General features: G+C 47.9%; 1 protein-coding gene across 2 annotated transcripts; it reads right to left on the bottom strand.

Annotated features, from left to right (window-relative positions):
• Positions 1–450: 450 nt before the first annotated feature.
• Positions 451–20455, bottom strand: LOC140731976 (cyclin-dependent kinase inhibitor 1-like). Of its 2 annotated transcripts, none has more exons than XM_073054021.1 (3): positions 20219–20455; positions 7066–7447; positions 451–4341 (listed from the first exon to the last, which is right to left on the bottom strand). In XM_073054021.1, the coding sequence occupies exons 1-3, from the start codon at positions 20411–20413 to the stop codon at positions 4286–4288; spliced, it is 633 nt and encodes a 210-aa protein (XP_072910122.1). In that variant the 5' UTR covers positions 20414–20455; the 3' UTR covers positions 451–4285. The 2 variants fall into 2 exon arrangements, with proteins under 2 accessions (XP_072910122.1, XP_072910121.1); XM_073054020.1 differs by having other exon boundaries at positions 20110–20446.
• Between the last annotated feature and the right edge of the window lie 397 nt (positions 20456–20852).

Here is a 20852-nt window from a genome sequence, read left to right as displayed (position 1 = left end):
CTCTGAGTTCGCTGGGGAAGTTGAAGGCCAAATGCCTATGAATCTGAGTCTGCTGGAGGATGGAGGCCGAAGAAGACAGCCTGTCCTGGGGTTGGAGGACTATTTAGGTGTGTGTGTGGGTGGGGGAGAGGAACGGAGCTAGTTTAGCTGTCGCTTTGTTGCTGGTTGTGTCCTGTTTTGAGTGAATTGTGTTGTTCTGCGGAGCATTCTGGGCACGCTGTGGAGTGTGTGGTAGCACTTGCTGGGTGGCCCCACTGCTTCCTGGGGTTGGCAACATAAGTGATGCATTTCACATTCCAGCATGTGTGATGTCAGATTCTCATTCACAATCCTCTGGCAGCTATCAGATGTCCCTCCCTTCCCCCCCTCCACCACCCTGCCATTTTCAGACCGTGGTTCAAGTCCAGACCTGCTGCCCAGGAATAAGGAACACACAGGACACAAAGAAACTCAAACCAAAGGTTGGTCCAACTTTAATAAAGATACATAGTGCAACACTTAGACCTTTCACAAAGTCGTAGCTTGAGAAAGGCCACCAATTCAATCCAAACTAATCCCATCTGTCAGCTCGTGGTCTAGAGCCACAGTGATTCAAGTGCTTGTTTAGAGATAACGCACGTGAGAGCCTTTGCCTCCACTCGTCAATGGAATCCAGCGTACTCACGTGAGCAACAACCAACACCAACTCTTCAACCGTACGCCAAGGTGCTGAACTTCAAAGCAGCATCGCAATCAACAGTCAGAGAATTCAATTTTAATCAATGCGGGCTTTAAACCATTATAAATATTTATATACATTCAGTGATCATTTCATTAGTTACTTCCTGTGCCTAATAGAGGGGCCACTGAGTGTAGGTTCATGGTCTGTAGCTTCTGTAGCCCAGCCACTTCAAGGTTCAACATGCTGTGGGTTCGGAGACGCTCCTCTGCACACCACTGTTGTAATGTGTGGGTATTGTTGTTCCTGTCACCCTTCTGTCAGTTTGAACCAGTCTGGCCATTCTCCTCTGACCTCTCTCACTAACGAGGTGTTTTCACGCACTAGATGTTTATTTTGGGTTTTTCATGCCATTCTCTGTAAACTCTAGAGACGGTTGTGCATGAAAATCCCAGGAGATCAGCAGTTGCTGAGATACTCAAACCACCCCATCTGGCACCAACAATCATCCCAAGGTCAAAGTCACTTAGATCACATTTCTTCCCCATTCTGATGTTTGGTCTGAACAACTGAACTTCCTGACCAGGTCTGCATGTGTTTCTGCAATAACTTTCTGCCACACAATTGGCTGATCAGATATTTGCATTAACGAGGCATACAGGTGTACCTAATAAAGTGGCCTCAGAGTCTAAATTTCAAAGCAGCATCATTAATACCCAGAGAATTCAATTTTAAACTGTGCAAGTTTTAAACTATTTAAAATATTTATATATTTACCTAATAAATATGCTAAATCTGAAGATTATGGAATAAATATGAATAAAAGGTTCTACTAAATTATGCCTGTAATAAAGAGCCTGGATTTCTAATCTTGACAGCAGCAACAATCACACTTCACACTCACTCTGACCACCTCGTCTCGTCCCTTCACACACAGAAACAAAGGCCGCCCAGCCCCTCAAGCTTATACTGCTATTCCCCGAGATCAAGGTTATCCACAGGACATAAAATCCTTTTCCCAACCTTGGTCTGATGAAACATCTTATTCAAGAAGAGCTTTATCTGAAACATGCGGTGAAACGCGTCATGGATCGAGGATAGAGCTGGGGGCAGCCATGCTTCTGGCTCCAACGCCGCGTGCCCGCCCTCGCCTGTACGACTGTAGAGTGTGGGAGGAAACTGGAGGCCCCAGAGGAACCCCACATGGTCACAGGGAAAACATACAAACTCCTTACAGGCAGCAACGGGAATCGAACTCCAATCACTGTAGAGCGTAGTGCTAACCGCTACACTGCCTCCGCAAAGTGCTTTCCAAATTACCTCTTGAAGCTAATTCTCTCCTAATTAAACCCCCAAGGACTGGATATCTTTCTGGAAACCTCATTTGCCCTTCCTCCAGATCCAAGATACTCTTCCAAGTCTGACTAAGCAGAACAACTCACAGTACCACAGAACGATCTAACCAGGGCTTTGTACAATTTCCACGTCTATTCCCCCCCATTTACCAAGGACATCTCTATCATCAGTTTCCCCACCTGCCCCAGACATTTGAAAAGATCTTCCAAGTCGCTTTTTGCTCTCCTTCCCTCTAATTCTTTTTTCAATTTGGGAAGAAACAGTTTGGGTCTGAAGTCACAATCGATCTGCTGTGGTCAAGCAGCATGTTTCAGGCTGAAGCGCTGCTTCGGGACTGAAAATGGCCTACGTTGATGTGGGCAAGAGATCCTGCAGGTGCACTCAGAAATAAACTCCATGGACATTTACCCCCACCAGCCACTTCTGCACCACCTCCTTCAGGAAGTGAAAGCAAATTCGTTGCGTACAATCACAAAGTTGCCTGAACCTCTGTTCTCATCGATGAGTCTAGGGCCAGAGAGAACAGCCTCGGGGTCGAAGGATGTCCCTTTAGAACAGAGATAAGGAGACGTTTCTATAGCAAGAGGGTGGGAGTTTCAGTCCCCATGTCTGAGAAAGGATGTGCTGGCACTGGAGAGGGTCGAGAGAAGGATCCTGGGAATTAAAGGATTAACTTATGATGAGAGTTTGATACCCCTCTGGGCCTGTACTTGCTGGTATTTCAAAGAATGAGGGGATCCCATTGAAACCTATCAAATACTGAAAGGCCTAGATCGAGTGGGCGTGGAGAGGATGATTCCAATAGTGAGAAATTCTAGCACCAGAGCGCAATGCCTCAGAATAGAGGAACGTCCGTTTAGAACGGAGATGAGGGGGATTTTCTTCAGCCAGAAGGGTGGTATCTGTGGAACTCATTGCCACAGACAGCTGTGGAGGCCAAATCATTGGGTATATTTGAAGCAAAGGTTTTTGATTAATCAGGGAGTCAAAGGTTATGGGGAGAAAGCAGAAACATAGAAACATAGAAAATAGGTGCAGGAGTAGGCCATTTGGCCCTTCGAACCTGCACCGCCATTCAGTATGATCATGGCTGATCATCCAACTCAGAACCCTGTACCTGCTTTCTCTCCATACCCCCTGATCCCTTTAGCCACAAGGGCCATATCTAACTCCCTCTTAAATATAGCCAATGAACTGGCCTCAACTGTTTCCTGTGGCAGAGAATTCCACAGATTCACCACTCTCTGTGTGAAGAAGTTTTTCCTCATCTCGGTCCTAAAAGGCTTCCTCTTTATCCTTAAATTGTGACCCCTCGTTCTGGACTTCCCCAACATCAGAAACAATCTTCCTGCATCTAGCCTGTCCAATCCCTTTAGAATTTTATACTTTTATAACTTTATAATTTTATTAATTTTATAATTTTAGAAGAATGGGGTTGAGAGGGATAATAAATTAGCAATGAGGGAATGGCAGAACAGAACTGATGGGCTGAATGGCCTCATTCTGCTCCTTTGTCTTATGGTCATTCAAGAATCGGATCCTGAATTATAGACGTTACTCAATTATTACTCCACACACACAAAACACTGGAGGAACTCAGCAGGTCAGGCAGCACCAATGAAGGTGAAACAAGAGTCATTGTTTCTGGTCGAGACAGTTCATTACGATATCCAGTTGCCTATGGGAAGACCATTTTGTTCCTGTTTGTTGTGTAGTTCTTCAGATCAGGGGATGAAGCTCTGCCAAGACCCTTCCCTTCCCCATGATTTATGTCCTGATCCACACTTCCACCTCAGCATTCACACATCTCCCACATCCACTCCTTGCACGTTCCCTCCCACACACACACTTCACCACCGCGCGGTGCACTGTTCATTCACAGAGCACGAAAGAGCAGCCCGTTTGTTCCCTGCACTCTCGGGGACGGTCAAGCCGAGAGGGAGGGGGTTGAGGGTGCAGTGGCAGCTCCCCGAATCGAACAGGGTGACCACAGGCCATCTGGCAATGGTTGACCTCCCCCATTAATCCACTACCCTTAATTAGACCCCCTCTTGAGGGTCAGCCTGCCGCCCCCAGTCCCTGCTCTCACAGAGGGTGCCAGGGGTGGTAGGACAGGGGTCTTTAGTTCAGGAGTCAGCTACATGATTACAAACTGGGTAAAAAAAGCAAAGAATTGTCATCTCGGAGAACAGCCATCTTGTTGCAAAGTCCAGGCAGCTGACCGGCAACACGTAGTCCGCTGTCCACTCTTCGCACAACTTCCTGCCCGCCTTAAGGCTTAGCCTCAGCATCCAGTGGCACAAATCTTCTCTTCATAACGTAGAAATCTGCAGACAGAAGCAGAGCGAGGGTCATCGGCCGGATGTGACACGGCACTACAGTGATGTTTCGAAGCGGGAGGGAGAGGGGGAGAAAAGGAGAGGAGGGGAGAGTGGGGGAGCAAGGGAGAGGGGGGAGAGAGAGGAAGAGAATGAGAGGGGGCAAGAGAGAGATGGAGGGGAGAGTTAGGGAGAGAGGGAAGGAGAGGGAAGGATAGTGGAGAGGGGAGGGGGGAAAGTGGAAGAGAGGGAAAGAGGGAGTGTGGGTTGGAAGAGGGAGAGTTGCAGAGAGAGGGGGAATGGAGGAGGGGAATGAGGGAGGGAGGAAGGGGATGGGAGGATCAAAGGGAGAGGGGGAAGGGGAGATTTGGAGTGAAGGGGAGGAAGAAGGAGAAGGGGAGGGTCAGAGAGAGAGGAGAGGGAGAGTGAGGGAGGAGGAGTGAGAGAGAGGGAGGCGAGAGAGGGAGAGTCAAGTTTCTCGCCATAGGGACAAGCACACAAACGCTTGGGTGTAATGAGGAACTTACAGCATCAGGGAAGCAATGTACACAAGAGAGACAGCCATTAATCATACACAATTTTTACAAGAAAACACAACTAGAACAGAAAGCTCCACTGGAGTGCAGAGCGGTTGTAGAGTTGCTGTGCTGAGGTAGTGACTCGTGTTTGTTCAAGAACCGGACAGTTGAAGGAACCCATGATGTGGGACTTGTGGCTTCTGTACCTCCTGCCCGATGGGAGCTGTGAGGAGGTGTTATGTTCCGGATGGTGGGGATTCTGCAGGTACTGGAAAACTTGAGCAGCTGGAAGAACTCAGAGGGGCAGACAGCATCAACGGAGGGGAATAAAAGTGGACATTTCGGGCTGAGACTGTCTGCAGGGCTAGCTTCTTCCCCTTCCTTTCCAGTCCCAAAAGTTCCGCCTGGCGCCATCGACCTGCACCCACCCTGCAGTCCATTCCCTCTCCAATACCGGCACATCCTTTCTCAGATACGGGCCGCAGACTGCTCAGCAGTTCCACTTTGAAGAGCAGTGCACAGGTGTGGCTGGGGTGGTTAAAATCCTGTTGCTGAGTTCCTTTAAACTCCCGGAAGGCGATTTGGGACGGGCACATTCGGCCAGCAATGGGAAAGGCAACAGAAAGTGGCGAATGCAGCCCTCCCCACCACTGGGCACATCTACAAGGAGGACTGCCCCAAGAAAGCAGCACCATCATCAAGGACCCCATCATCTAGGTCATGCTCCCTTCTCACTGCTGCCATCGAGCAGGGGGTAAGTCCCACATCACCAGGTTCAAGAACAGTTATTACCCCTCAGCCATCAGCCTCAGTGTGGATATCTTCACTCACCTCAACACTGAACTGATTCCACAACCTATAGACTCACTTTCAAGGACTCTATAACAGGAAGGGCTCAATAACTCTACTGGGTATTTTTAATAGACCAGCCAATAGTAACAGGGACGTCGAGGAGCAGAGGAGATAGATTCTGGAAAGGTGTAATAATAACAGGGTTGCTGTGGTGGGGGATTTTAATTTCCCAAATATTGATTGGCATCTCCCTAGAGCAAGGGGTTTAGATGGGGTGGAGTTTGTTACGTGTGTTCAGGAAGGTTTCTTGACACAATAGTGGTTGTAGATGGGTCATAATCTGCATGGAGGTTGGTGACCAGTTGTGTGCCTCAGGGATCTGTTCTGGGACCCCTACTCTTCGTGATTTTTATAAATGTCCTGGATGAGGAATTGGAGGGATGAGACAGTAAATTTTCTGATGACACGAAGATTGGAGGTGTTGTGGTTAGTGTGGAGGGCTGTCAGAGGTTACAGCTGGACTTCGATAGAATGCAAATCTGGGCTGAGAAGTGGCAGCTGGATTTCAACCCAGGTAAGTGTAAGGTGGTTCATTTTGGTAGGTCAAATATGATGGCAGAATATAGTATTAATGGTAAGACTCTTGGCAGTGTGGAGGATCAGAGGGATCTTGGGGTCCAAGTCCATAGGACACTTAAAGTTCCTGCGTAGGTTTGACTCTGTGGTTAAGAAGGCATACGGTGCATTGACCTTCATCAACCATAGGACTGGGTTTAAGAGCCAAGAGGTAATGTTGCAGCTATATAGGACCCTAGTCAGACCCCACTTGAAGTACTGTGCTCAGTTCCAGTCACCTCACTACAGGAAGGATGTGGAAACCATAGAAAGGGTACAGAGGAGATTTACAAGAACGTTGCCTGGATTGGGGAGCATGCCTTATGAGAATAGGTTGAGTGAACTCAGCCTTTTCTCCTTGGAGCAACGGAGGATGAGAGGTGACCTGATGGAGGTGTATAAGATGATGTGTGACGCATTGATTGTGTGGATAGTCAGAGGTGGATAGGATAGGGTCTTTTAAGAAATTCCTGGATAGCTACATGGAGCTTAGAAAATAGAAAGCTATGGGAATCCTAGGTAATTTCTGAGGTAAGGACATGTTTGGCACAGCTTTGTGGGCCGAAGGGCCTGTATTGTGCTGTCGGTTTTCTATGTGTCTATGTTTCATGTTCTCAGTATTATATTTGTATTTGCACAGTTTGTCTTCTTTTGTACATTGGTTGTTTGTCCGTTTGTATATTATTTTTCTTTGTCTATTTATTTATATATATCCTTTTACCTGTAAGTGCTGAGAGGTCATGTTTCCTGTAAGTGCAAGAAAAAGAACCTCTATGTAATTAGATAATAAATTTACTTTGAACTTTACCCGTGATGAGAGCCTGTCTCCTCTTGCATCCATGGGGCAGAATTGGCTTCTTCTCGGCTGAGGGGGTGCCCGTCTCAACTCCCTCCCTCGGCCCGAGTGGGTTCAGGAGCCACCCCTGTGAGGTGACATGTACCGTTCGGTAAAAGGATGGGACATCCTGGTTCGGGACGGCCTCCCACTGCAGGTCGCCTGGCAGCGGCCGCTCCGCCTCGAAGTCGAAGGCCCACCTCTTGGCCGCCGCGTCCAGGCCTCTCCGCAACTCGGCTCCCAGCTCCGACCGCAGCTGCCGCCTGTCCACCGGCCCAAAGAGGCTCCGGCATACCGGCCTGTTCCTAATGGCCTGGGCCCGCCACTGTTCGCAGGGAGATGGCGTCGACTTGACCTGTAAATTGTAAGGCCACACTTTCACACGTGACTCTATAAGACCAGAAGGCTTAGGAGCAGAATTAGGCTATTAGGTCCGTTGAGTATGCTCTGCCATTAAATCATGGCTGATCCTTTTTTACCCATCCTCAGCCCCACTCCCCGGCCTTCTCCCCGTAACCCTCGCTGCTGTGTCCAGTCAAAAACCTTTCAAACTCTGCCTTAAGTACACCTAATTACCTGGCCTCCACAGATGCCCGTGGTAATAAATTCCACAAATACACCACCCTCCGGCTAAAGAAATTTCTTTGCATCTCTGTTTTAAATGGACACCCCTCTATCCTGAGGCTGTGCCCTCTTGTCCTAGATTCCCCCACCATGGGAAACACCCTTTCCATATCTATGTCTAGGTCTTTCAATGTTCGAAAGGTTTCAATGAGATTCCCCCCTCATCCTTCTAAATTCCAGCAAGTACAGACCCAGAGCTGTCAAACGCTCCTCGTATGATAACCTTTTCATTCCCAGAATCATCCTTGTGAACCTCCTCTGGACCCTCTCCAAAGCCAGCACAACTTTTCTTACATGAGAAGTTCAAAACTGTTCACGATACTCAAGGTGAGGCCTCACCAATTCCTTATAAAGCCTCCCAGCACATCCCTGCTCTCGTATTCTAGACCTCTTGAAATGAACGCTAACATTGCCTTCCTCACCATCAGCTCAACCAGCAAGTTAACCTTCAGGCTGTTCTGTACAAGAACTCCCAAGTCCCTCTGCATCTCAGATATTTGGATTTTCTCCCCATTTAGAAAATAGTCTGCACATTTATTTCTTCTACCAAAGTGCACGGCCATGCATTTTCCAACATGGTATTTCATTTGCCACTTTGTCACTGAATCCACACACACACTTCCAGGGCATGGCTGCTGGTCTCTGCTGTGAGTGGCCAGGTTGGAGATGCTATTCTGCTGGTCATTTCTGGGAACAGTCAGGATCCAGGCTGATGGTTTCTGTTGGGAATGGCCAGGGTCAGATATGCTAATCTGCTTGGAGCAGCCAAGGCCCGCACTGCTGGACTGTGTTGGGAATGGCCAGGGACCAGGCTGCTGGGAACAGCTAGTGTCCAGGTTGCTAGTCTCTGCTGAAAATGGACAAGGTCAGACCGGCCAGTCTGCTGGGAAAAGCCAGAGTCCTGGCTGCTGGTTTGTAGCTGCATTCTAGCTGCTGGTCTCTGCTGGGAATAGCCAGGGTTCTGGCTGCTAGTTTCTGCTGGGAATGGTCAGGGTCCAGACTGCTGGTTTCTGCTGGGGATGGCCAAGGTCCAGGCTGCTGGACTCTGTAGAAAGTAGCTAGGGTCCAGAATTCTGCCTCAGCTAGTCCATCAGACCACAGGTCCCTGTAGGGTCAGTCCTGCTGGTGTGTATTACAGGGAAATTTGTGAAGTGTTCCATATCTTAAGGGGGTCATGGTAATATAGTAGTTAGTGTAATGCCATTATGATCCCAGCAACCCGGGTTCAATTCCTGCTGCTACCTGTAAGGAGTTTCTATGCTCTCCCTATGACCAGGTGGGTTTCCTACGGGTGTTCCGGTTTCCTCCCACATTTCAAAGGCGTACCAGTTAGGATGAGACGGTCGTGGGCATGCAATGCTGGTGCTGGACGAGTGGTGACACTTGCAGGCTGCCCCTGGCATGAAGAGTCACAGAGTTATAGAAAACTACAGCACAGAAGTAGGCCCTTTGGCCCATCTAGTCTGTGCTGAACCATTCAGCTACCTAGTCCCATCAACCTGCACCCAAACCACATAGCCCTCCATACCCCTCCCATCCATGATCCACTTCTCTTAAATATTGAAATTCAAGCCCCCATCTACCATTTGCACTGCGAGCTCATTCCACACTCACCACCCTCTGAGAGAAGATGTGCCCCCTCAACATTTCAACTTTCACCCTTAACCCATGACCTCTAGTTGTAGTCTCACTTAATCTCAGTGGAAAAAGCCTGCCTGCATTTACCCTACCTATGCCCCTCATAATTTTGTATGCCTCTGTCAAATCTGCCCTCATTTCCCTACGCTCTAGGGAATAAAATTCTAACCTGTTCAACCATTCCCTATAACTCAGGTCCTCAAATCATGAAAACATCCTTGTACATTTTCTCTGCACTCTTTCAATCTTATTGACATCTTTCCTGTAGGTAGGTGACCAAAACTGCACACAATACTCCAAATTAGGCCTCACCAGCATCTTACACAACTTCAACATAACATCCCAATTCCTGTACTCAGTACCTCGATTTATGAAGACCAATGTGCCAAAAGCTTTCTTTATGACCCTATCTACCTGTAACACCACTTTTAATGAATTATGGACCTGTATTTCCAGATCCCTCCATTCTAATACACTCCTCAGTGCCCTACCATTCACTGAAGATCTAACCTGGTTGGTTCTACCAAAGTGCAACACTTAGCACTTGTCTGCAATAAATTCCATCTGCCATTTTTCCAGCCATTTCAGATCCTGCAGCAAGCTTTGATAGTCTTCCTCGCTGTCCATTACACCCCCAATCTTGGTGTCATCCACAAATTTGCTGATTTAGCTAGTCACATGATCATCCAGATCGTTGATTCAGATGGTGAACATGCATGGACCCAGCACTGATCCCTGAAGCACATCGTCAGTCACAGGTCTCCAGTCAGAGACAAGCGTCTGCTACCACCCCGTGAAGCCATAAGATCATAAGACATAGGAGCAGATTAGGCCATTCTGCCCATCGAGTCTTCTCTGCCATTTCATTATGGCTGATCCATTTCCCTCTCAAACCCATTCCCCTGCATTCTCACCTTAACTGCCCCTACCCTGGTTAATCAAGAAACTATCAATAGATACATTTAATGTCAGAGAAGAGTATACAATATACATCCTGAAATTATCAACCTCTTCTTTAAATGCACCCAGTGACTTGGCCTCCACAATCACCTGTGGCAAAGAATTCCACAGATTGACCGTCCTCTGGATAAAGAGATTCTTCTTTACTGCTGTTCTAAATGGATGTCCCTCTATTTTGAGGCTGTGTCCTCTAGTCCTGGACTCTCCCACTGTAGGAAACATCTTCTCCACATCCACTCTACCTAAGCCTTTCAACATTCAATAGGTTTCAATGACATCCCCCCAATCTTCTAAATTCCAGCCAGTACTGACCAAAGCCTTCAATCGCTGCTCATATGACAACCTTTTCATTCTTGTGAACCTTCTCTGAAACTTCTCCAATGTCAGCACATTCCTTTTTAAAATGAGGGCCCTAAACTGCTCACAATACTCCAAGTGAGGCCTCACCAGTGCTTATAGAGCTTCATCCTTGCTCTTACATTCTAGTCCTCTTGAAATAAATGCCAACATTGTATGTGCCTTCCTCACCATCAATTCAACCAGCAGATTAACCTTTATGGATTTTTGAATTTTCTCTCTGTTTAGAAAATAGTCTACACTTTTATTCGTTCTACCAAAGTGCATGACCATACACGTCCCGACACTGCATTCCATCTGCCACCTCTTTGCCTATTCTCCTAATCTATGCAAGTCCTTGTGCAGCCCCTCTGCTTCTTCAACCCTACCTTACCCTACACCTATATTCAGCAAACTTGGCCACAGAGTCATCAATTTCTTCATCCAAGTCATTGATATATAATGTAAAAGAAGCAGCCCCAACACAAACCCCTGGGGGTCTAGTCACTAGCAGCCAAGCCAATGTTTAATTTAATTTACTACTTCATCTTGAATGCCAAGTGACTGAACTTTCTTGACCAACCTCCCATGCAGGACCTTGCCAAATGCCTTGCTGAAGTCCATGTAGACAACATCCACTGCCTTGCCTTCATCAACTTCCCTGTTAACTTCCTTGAAAAACTCTGAGTCTGGTTAGACAAGACTTACCATGCGTAAAGCCACATTGACCATCCTTAATCTGTCCCCACCTTCCAAATACTTGTATATCAAATCTATTAGAAAATCTTCTAATAACTTTCACACTACTGATATCAGGCTCACTGGCCTATAATTTCCTGACTTATTCTTAGAGCCTTTCTTAAAACAACTGAACAACATTAACCATCCTCAAATCCTCTAAATTTTTCACCCATGGCTAAGGATGTTTTATATTTCACTGTTAGGGGCCCTGCAGTCTCTGCACTAGCTTCCTACAGGGTCTGAGGGAACCTCTTCTCAGGCCAAGGACAACTATCCACCATAATTTGCCTCAAAATAGCAAACACCTCCTTGTCCGTAATCTGTATAGGGTCAGTAACACCAAAGAACTGATTGTGGACTTCAGAAAGGGCAAGATGAGGGAACACCCAACCAGTCCTCATGGAGGGATCAAAAGTGGAAAGTTCAAGTTCTTGGGTGCCAATATCTCTGAGGACCTATCCTGGACCCAACGTATCAATGCAGCTACAAAGACAGTGGCTATGCTTCATTAGGAGTTTGAAGAAATTGGTATGTCACCAAAGACACTTGCAAATTTCTACGGTTGTACCGTGGAGAGCATTCTAACTGGCTACATCATCTTCTGGTGTGTGAGGGCTACTGCACAGGGTCAAAATAACCTACATGGAGTTGTAAGCTTAGTCAGCCCCACCAAGGGTACCAGCCTTCATTGCATCCAGGACATCTTCAAGGAGCGATGCCTCAGAAAGGCAGCATCCATTGTTAAGGACCTCCGACATCCAGGGCATGCCCTCTTCTCTTTACAGGAAGGAGGAGGTACAGGAGCCTGAAGGCACACACTCAACAATTCAGGAACAGCTTCTTCCCCTCTGCCCCTCCTGAGCGGCAGCCTTTTCCAGCTGCTCCCGAGATATATTTTTTTTACTGAGTTAAGTATTGTATGTAATTAGTTTTGCTACAACAAGTGTATGGGACATTGGAAAAAAGTTGAATTTCCCCATGGGGATGAATAAAGTATCTATCTATCTATCTATCTGAACACTGCCTCACTGCTTTTTTATTTCTATTTTTGCACTACTCACTTAACTTATCATTACTTCCTGTAATTCACTGTTTTTTTCTATCATTATGTAGTGCTGCCGCAAAATACAGCAAGTTCCACGTCAGGTGCACTTGATCTGCCATCTCTTTGGGCTCCATGCATAGATTAGTATCCTGACCTTCCAGAGAACCAATTCTGTCCTTTGCTGTCCTCAGACTGTGGTTGGTCATTAATGAAAATGGCACACCTCACTGTACGTATTGATGTACTGTGCATGTAACAAATGAAGCTGATATTGGTATGAGCAGATGCTGGGGGCCAGTCAGCTGGTGTGCACAGGGTCAGGGGTCATTCTGCTGGAGTGTACAGGGTCAGGGGTGCTGGTGTGCACAGGGTCAGGGTCATTCTGCTGGAGTGTACAGGGTCAGAGGTCAGTCTGCTGGTGTGTACAGGGTCAGGGGTCATTCTGCTGGAGTGTACAGGGTCAGGGATCAGTCTGCTGGAGTGTACAGGGTCAAGGGTCATTCTGCTGGACTGTACAGGGTCAGGGGTCATTCTGCTGGAGAGTACAGGGTCAGGGGTGCTGGTGTGCACAGGGTCAGGGTCATTCTGCTGGAGTGTACAGGGTCAGAGGTCAGTCTGCTGGTGTGTACAGGGTCAGGGATCATTCTGCTGGAGTGTACAGGGTCAGGGGTCAGTCTACTGGAGTGTACAGGGTCAGGGGTCAGTCTGCTGGTGTGTACTAGATGGAAGCGAGCCGCAGGGCAGACAGTGTGGAGAATAAGCCTGTGGTAATGGGCTCAGGTCAGAACTAACACAGAGAAGAAACGGACTGCATAAGCTGTTGCATTTTTTAAAAACTGATCGGGGAAAAGAGGCTAGACTGCGCAGGCGCGTGACGTAGCACACCAAAGGTTTTTAAAAAAACACCATATACAGCGGCCATCGTCGGAGTGGACTGAGGCAGAATGGGTCGGCTTTCGGCTCAATCAGACTTCAGCGAGAACAGGCAGAGGCGAGGTTTGAACAGCGCACGACTGCGCAAGCGCGTGAAAGTCAGCCTCTGAGATCAGCGGGGGAATTTAAAAAGCGAGCAGAGGCTGAGGACGAGCTTCACTCCAGGTGAGGTAAGCTCCTTTAATTAATCTAATTAGTTTAGGCATAGGTAATGGAGGCAGCAGTTAGAGCAGTTGAGTGCTCCGTTTGCAGTATGTGGGAAGTCAGGGCGAGCACAATTGTCCCTGATGACTACACCTGCAAAAGGTGCATCCAGCTGCAGCTCCTGACAAAACATGTTAGGGAACTGGAGCTGGAGCTGGATGAACTTCGGATCATTCGGGAGGCAGAGGCAGAAATAGACAGGAGTTTCAGGGAGATAGTCACCCCTAGGAGTCAGGAGACAGGTAGCTGGGTGACTGTCAGGAGAGGGAAGGGGATTAGACAGAATGAGCAGAGCACCCCTGTGGCCGTTCCCATCAACAATAAGTATACCGTTTTGGATACTATTGGTGGGGACGACCTACCAGGGACAAGTTGCAGTGGTTGCGTCTCTGGCACCGAGACTGGACCCTCAGCTCAGAAGGGAAGGAGGGAAAAGAGGAGAGCAGTAGTGATAGGGGATTCGATAGTTAGGGGGACAGATAGGAAGTTCTGTGGAAGAGATCGAGAATCCCGGATAGTCTGTTGCCTCCCTGGTGCCAGGGTCTGCGATATCTCGGATCGAGTTCTCAGTATTCTCAAGAGGGAGGGTGAGCAGCCGGATATCGTGGTCCATGTAGGGACCAATGATGTGGGTAGGAAGAGTGAGGAGGTACTGAAAGGTGAGTTTAGGGAGTTAGGTGCCAAGTTAAAGGACAGGACCTCCAGGATAGCAATCTCAGGATTGCTACCAGAGCCACGTGCAGGCGGATTTAGAAATAGTAAGATAGTGCAGATCAACACGTGGCTGAAGAATGGTGCAGGAGGGAAGGCTTCAGATTTATAGATAATTGGGCAGTTTTCCAGGGAAGGTGGGACGGTTTACATCTGAACTGGAGGGAGACAAGTATTCTTGCAGGTAGGTTTGCTAGAGAGGCTCCAGTGGATTTAAACTAGATTCGAGGGGGGAGGGGAACCAGAGTGTAGGAACAGATGTTATGGGAGAAGGAAGAAAAGGAAGATAGTAAAGTTGTTGCACCATTAGAGATAAACAGAGAGGAAGAGGTGGAGAATCTCTTAATTGCATTTATTTTAATGGTAGGAGCATTGTAAGAAAGGTGGATGAGCTTAGAGCATGGATTGATAACTGATGTTGTAGCTATTAGTGAACATGGTTGCAGGAGGGGTGTGATTGGCAACTAAATATTCCTGGATTTTGTTGCTTCAGGTGTGATAGAATCGGAGGGACAAGAGGAGGAGGTGTTGTGTTGCTTGTCAGAGAAAATATTACAGCGGTGCTCTGGCAGGATAGATTAGAGGGGTCGTCTAGGGAGGCTATTTGGGTGAAATTGAGGAATGGGAAAGGTGTAGTAACACCTATAGGGGTGTATTATAGACCACCTAATGGGGAGCAAGAAATGGAGGAGCAAATTTGTAAGGAGATAGCAGATATTTGTAGTAAGCGCAGGGTTGTGATTGTGGGAGATTTTAATTTTCCACACATAGACTGGGAAGCCCATACTGTAAAAGGGATGGATGGTTTGGAGTTTGTAAAATATGTGCAGGATAGTTTTATGCAGCAATACATAGAGCTGCCAACTAAAGAAGGGGATCTCTTTGTTAGGGAATGAGATAGGTCAGGTGATGGAGGTATGTGTTAGGGAGCACTTTGGGTCCAGTGATCACAATGCCATTAGTTTCAATATAATTATGGAGAAGGATAGGACTGGACCCAGGGTTGAGATTTTTGATTGGAGAAAGGCTAACTTTGAGGAGATGCGAAAGGATTTAGAAGGAGTGGATTGGGACAATTTGTTTTATGGGAAGGATGTAATAGAGAAATGGAGGTCATTTAAAGGTGAAATTTTGAGGGTACAGAATCTTTATGTTCCTGTTAGGTTGAAAGGAAAGGTTAAAGTTTGAGAGAGCCATGGTTTTCAAGGGATATTGGAAACTTGGTTTGGAAAAAGAGAGAGATCTACAATAAATATAGGCAGCATGGAGTAAATGAGGTGCTCAAGGAATATAAAGAATGTAAAAAGAATCTTAAGAAAGAAATTAGAAAAGATAAAAGAAGATACAAGGTTGCTTTGGCAAGTAAGGTGAAAATAAATCCAAAGGGTTTCTACAGTTATATTAATAGCAAAAGGATGGTGAGGGATAAAATTGGTCCCTTAGAGAATCAGAGTGGATAGCTATGTGTGGAACCAAGAGAGATGGTGGAGATTTTGAACAATTTCTTTTCTTTGGTATTCACTAAGGAGAAGGATATTGAATTGTGTGAGGTAAGGGAAACAAGTAGGGAAGTTATGGAAACTATGACAATTAAGGAGGAGGAAGTGCTGGTGCTTTTAAGGAATATAAAAGTGAATAAATCTCCGAATCCTGACAGGATATTCCGTAGGACCTTAAGGGAAGTTAGTGTAGAAATAGCAGGGGCTCTGACAGAAATATTTCAAATGTCATTAGAAACGGGGATAGTGCCGGAGGATTGGCGTATTGCTCATGTGGTTCCATTGTTTAAAACGGGTTCTAAGAGTAAACCTAGCAATTATAGGCCTGTCAGTTTGACGTCAGTGGTGGGTAAATTAATGGAAAGTATTTCTAGAGATGGTATATATAATTATCTGGATAGACAGGGTCTGATTAGGAACAGTCAGCATGGATTTGTGTGTGGAAGGTCATGTTTGACAAATCTTATTGAATTTTTTGAAGAGGTTATGAGGAAAGTTGACGAGGGTAAAGCAGTGAATGTTGTCTATATGGACTTCAGTAAGGCCTGTGACAAGGTTCTGCACGGAAGGTTCAATTGTTAGGTGTGAATATTGAAGTAGTAAAATGGATTCAACAGTGGCTGGATGGGAGATGCCAGAGAGTAGTGGTGGATAACTGTTTGTCAGGTTGGAGGCCGGTGACTAGTGGTGTGCCTCAGGGATCTGTACTGGGTCTAATGTTGTTTGTCATATACATTAATGATCTGGATGATGGGGTGGTAAATTGGATTAGTAAGTATGCAGATGATACTAAGGTAGGTTGCGTTGTGGATAATGAAGTAGGTTTTCAAAGCTTGCAGAGAGATTAAGGCCAGTTAGAAGAGTGGGCTGAAAGATGGCAGATGGAGTTTAATGCTGATAAGTGTGAGGTGCTACATTTTGTTAGGAATAATCCAAATAGGACATACATGGTAAATTGTAGGGCATTGAAGAATGCAGTAGAACAGAGTGATCTAGGAATAATGGTGCATAGTTCCCTGAAGGTGGAATCTCATGTGGATAGGGTGGTGAAGAAAGCTTTTGGTATGTTGGCCTTTATAAATCAGACCATTGAGTATAGGAGTTGGAATGTAATGTTAAAATTGTTCAAGGCATTGGTAAGGCCGAATTTGGAGTATTGTGTACAGTTATGGTCACTGAATTTTAGGAAAGATGTCAACAAAATAGAGAGAGTACAGAGAAGATTTACTAGAATGTTACCCGGGTTTCAGCACCTAAATTACAGAGAAAGGTTGAACAAGTTATGTCTTTATTCTTTGGAGCATAGAAAGTTGAGAGGGGACTTGATAGAGGTATTTAAAATCATGAGGGGGATAGATAGAGTTGACGTGGATAGGCTTTTTCCATTGAGAGTAGGAGAGATTCAAACAAGAGGACATGAGTTGAGAGTTAGGGGGCAAAAGTTTAGGGGTAACACGAGGGGGAATTTCTTTACTCAGAGAGTGGTAGTTGTGTGGAATGAGTTTCCAGTAGAAGTGGTAGAGGCAGGTTCGGTATTGTCATTTAAAGTAAAATTGGATAGGTATATGGACAGGAAAGGAATGGAGGGTTATGGGCTGAGTGCGGGTCAGTGGGACTAGGTGAGAGTAAGCGTTCGGCACGGACTAGAAGGGCTGAGATGGCCTGTTTCCGTGCTGTAATTGTTATATGGTTATAGGGTTATGACACTAGTAATGTCGTCAGTAGTCACCAAGTCCCCAGATAAAGTGTAAAGTGTTCAGCAGCTACGGGAATGGCTCTGAGTTTCACTTTCGGCTACACAGCAGATGGTGAGAAAGAGAAAGCTACAATCTAAAACAAAAACTAAACCGACTGACAGACAGGGAAGTAGGAAGAGAGAGGGGGAGAGGAGAAAGTGTGGCAGAGAGAGAGAGAGAGTGTGAGAGTGTGTGAGAGAGAGTGTGAGTGAGAGAATGTGTGTGTGAGTGTGAGAGTGTGTGTGAGAGAGAGTGTGTGAGAGAGTGTGTGTGTGAGAGTGTGTGTGAGAGAGAGTGTGTAAGAGAGTGTGAGAGAGTGTGTGAGAGAGAATGTGTGAGAGAGAATGTGTGAGAGAGTATTTGTGTGAGAGAGTGTGTGTGTGAGTGTGTGTGAGAGAGTGTGTAAGAGAGTGTGAGAAAGTGTGTGTGTGAGAGTGTGTGTGAGAGAATGTGAGAGAGTGTTTGTGTGAGAGAGAGTGTGTAAGAGAGTGTGAGAGTGTGTGAGAGAGAATGTGTGAGAGAGAATGTGTGTGAGAGTGTGTGTGAGAGAGTGTGTAAGAGAGTGTGAGAGTGTGTGTGAGAGAGTGTGTGAGAGAGAGTGTGTGTGAGAGTGTGTGTGTGAGAGAGTGTGTAAGAGAGTGTGAGAGAGTGTGTGAGAGAGAATGTGTGAGAGAGAATGTGTGTGAGAGTGTGTGTGAGAGAGTGTGTAAGAGAGTGTGAGAGTGTGTGTGAGAGAGTGTGTAAGAGAGTGTGAGAGAGAATGTGTGAGAGAGAATGTGTGAGAGAGAATGTGTGAGAGAGTATTTGTGTGAGAGAGTGTGTGTGTGAGTGTGTGTGAGAGAGTGTGTAAGAGAGTGTGAGAGAGTGTGTGTGTGAGAGAATGTGAGAGAGTGTGTGTGAGAGAGTGTGTGTGAGAGTGTTTGTGTGAGAGTGTTTGTGTGAGAGAGAATGTGAGAGAGTGTGTGTGAGAGAGTGTGTGTGAGAGTGTTTGTGTGAGAGTGTTTGTGTGAGAGAGTGTGTGTGTGAGAGTGTGTGTGAGAGAGTGTGTGAGAGAATGTGTGAGAGAGTGTTTGTGTGTGAGAAAGGGACTTTGTTTGAGAGAGCCGGTGTTTGTGAGAGATAATTTATGCGAGAGAAACAGAAATAGAAAGTGAGAGAATGGGAGGGAAAAGCATGAAAAGGAGATAGTGAGCGAGAGAGGGAGATGGGAAGTGTGAGAGAAAGTGGCTGGGGGTTATTTGGGCGCGGGGCGTTATTGTGGCACCACTGTTTCGCAAACTTCCCATCGCACTCAACATCTCCGATGTGAAATCGGGAAAACACCAGTCCCCTCCCCCGGGTCGGACAGGGGCTCTGGTGTTGTTGAGAACAAGTCAGGACATGACCAGGGGCTGTGCAGGGAGGGGCGTCGGGAGAGAGAGAGAGTGTGGGGGGGGGGGGGTAACAGACAGGGTGGGGTGAGGTGGTGTCGGGAGGCTGGGTCACTTCGCCGAGGAACGGCCCACGACGAGAGAGCTCTGCCCGGGCAGGTTCCCACACGGGGAGGGGAGGGGAGGGGAGGGGTGCGGAAATGTCAGTAGTGAAGCGGGCCGAGCGGCTTCCTGGGCTCGGACACAGACGATCGAACATTTGCCCCCCCCCCCCCCCCCAGGGGAGCAGATACTGGAAGTGCGGGTGGAGACCCGTCCGCACCTCATCCCCACTGGCCTCCCAGAGGAAGAGTACTGACAGGTCCCAGGACAACATGCTCGCTGTGGGCACCGTGAGGAACGGGGATCCTGGCACCCACCGATGTAGTGACTCGCCTGAACAGGGTCCCGGGACCCCCAGGTGTGGGGACTGGTCTGAACAGACTCCCGGGACCCCCAGGTATGGAGACTGGGCTGACAGACTCCCGGGACCCCCAGGTGTGGGGACTGGGCTGACAGACTCCCGGGACCCCCAGGTGTGGGGACTGGTCTGACAGACTCCCGGGACCCCCAGGTGTGGGGATTGGTCTGAACAGACTCCCGGGACCCCCAGGTGTGGGGATTGGTCTGAACAGACTCCCGGGACCCCCAGGTGTGGGGACTGGTCTGAACAGACTCCCGGGACCCCCAGGTGTGGGGACTGGGCTGACAGACTCCCGGGACCCCCAGGTGTGGGGACTGGGCTGACAGACTCCCGGGACCCCCAGGTATGGAGACTGGGCTGACAGACTCCCGGGACCCCCAGGTGTGGGGACTGGGCTGAACAGAGTCCCGGATAATGGGCTCTGAGTTCAGGCAGCCCCGGTCTGGTCTTCAACGGAACATGCCCGGGCAGAGCTCAGGCCCGGGACAGCCAGCTGATGTCAATGAGGACATTTCAGCCTCCCAGACTCAGTGGTGAGAGTCCAGGGACAGAGCCTCGAGAGAGGACCGCCCCGAACTTCGGGGTCCATCCCGCACCGGGACGACCCGAACTGGTGGGGTGGGTCGGGTCTATCCCGAACCGGGAAGCAATGCTCCCGAGTGTGGGAAGTTTTGTATCAAGGTGACATCAGACTACCACCCTCTTCTGATCTTTTCGATACCCCCTCCCCACGTCTAGTTCTGTTCCAGGTACCCACCATGTCGGCTGCGAAGTGAAACCGGGAGATGTCCAGGCAGAAATCCGTCCCCAAACGGAAATATCTCGGGAGCGGTGTATCCTTTACCGGGAGATGAACCGGCACTTGCCTGTCCTGATGAGGGAGATGTCCCGAGAGTGCTCCGTCCCAAACCGGGAGAGATCGGTTCGGTACTGTCCCGGGAGGGAGTAGTCCGCGGAGCTGCGTGATGTCCCGGGACCGGTATGTTCTGAGCCCGAAGAGAACTGTCAACTGGAAGTCCTGCGTCGGGACCGAACGCCTTGTCCCCGGCATTGCGAAACATTGCGGTCAGATGACATGACGCGCCGGCCGGCCGGCCCGCCCAGAGACTGCGAGGCGGAAGCTTCCTTCCCCTGTGGGTGGCGGTTCGCGTCCGAATCAGCTTTTAAATCACTGGCAGACAGCGTGCGGCAGCGGTACATTGCGACACGTAGGAATAAATCGATAAATTATAATAAGATATATATTTTGAGGTAGTGTTCATGGGTTCATTGTTCACGTCCTGAGTGATGAAGTCCTTAATGATGGACGTTGCTGTTTGAGGCATCGCCTTTTCTTGGTATCCCGGCTGTCTCTGAACCATCGGAGTTGTCATTCCTCTTCATCCCTCCGAACTTCTCCCAGTCAGCTCACTCCCTCTGATGTTCGACTCACAGACATTGCCCAGATTGGGAGTATTCTCAATAGGTTTGGGCCTCTTCTCTAAGAAGGGATGATCTGGC

The sequence above is a fragment of the Hemitrygon akajei genome, chromosome 8, assembly GCF_048418815.1.
Source record: "Hemitrygon akajei chromosome 8, sHemAka1.3, whole genome shotgun sequence".
Lineage (NCBI taxonomy): Eukaryota > Metazoa > Chordata > Chondrichthyes > Myliobatiformes > Dasyatidae > Hemitrygon > Hemitrygon akajei.
The sequence above is the reverse complement of the archived record's forward strand: the minus strand, read 5'-3'. Positions and strand labels throughout refer to the sequence as shown.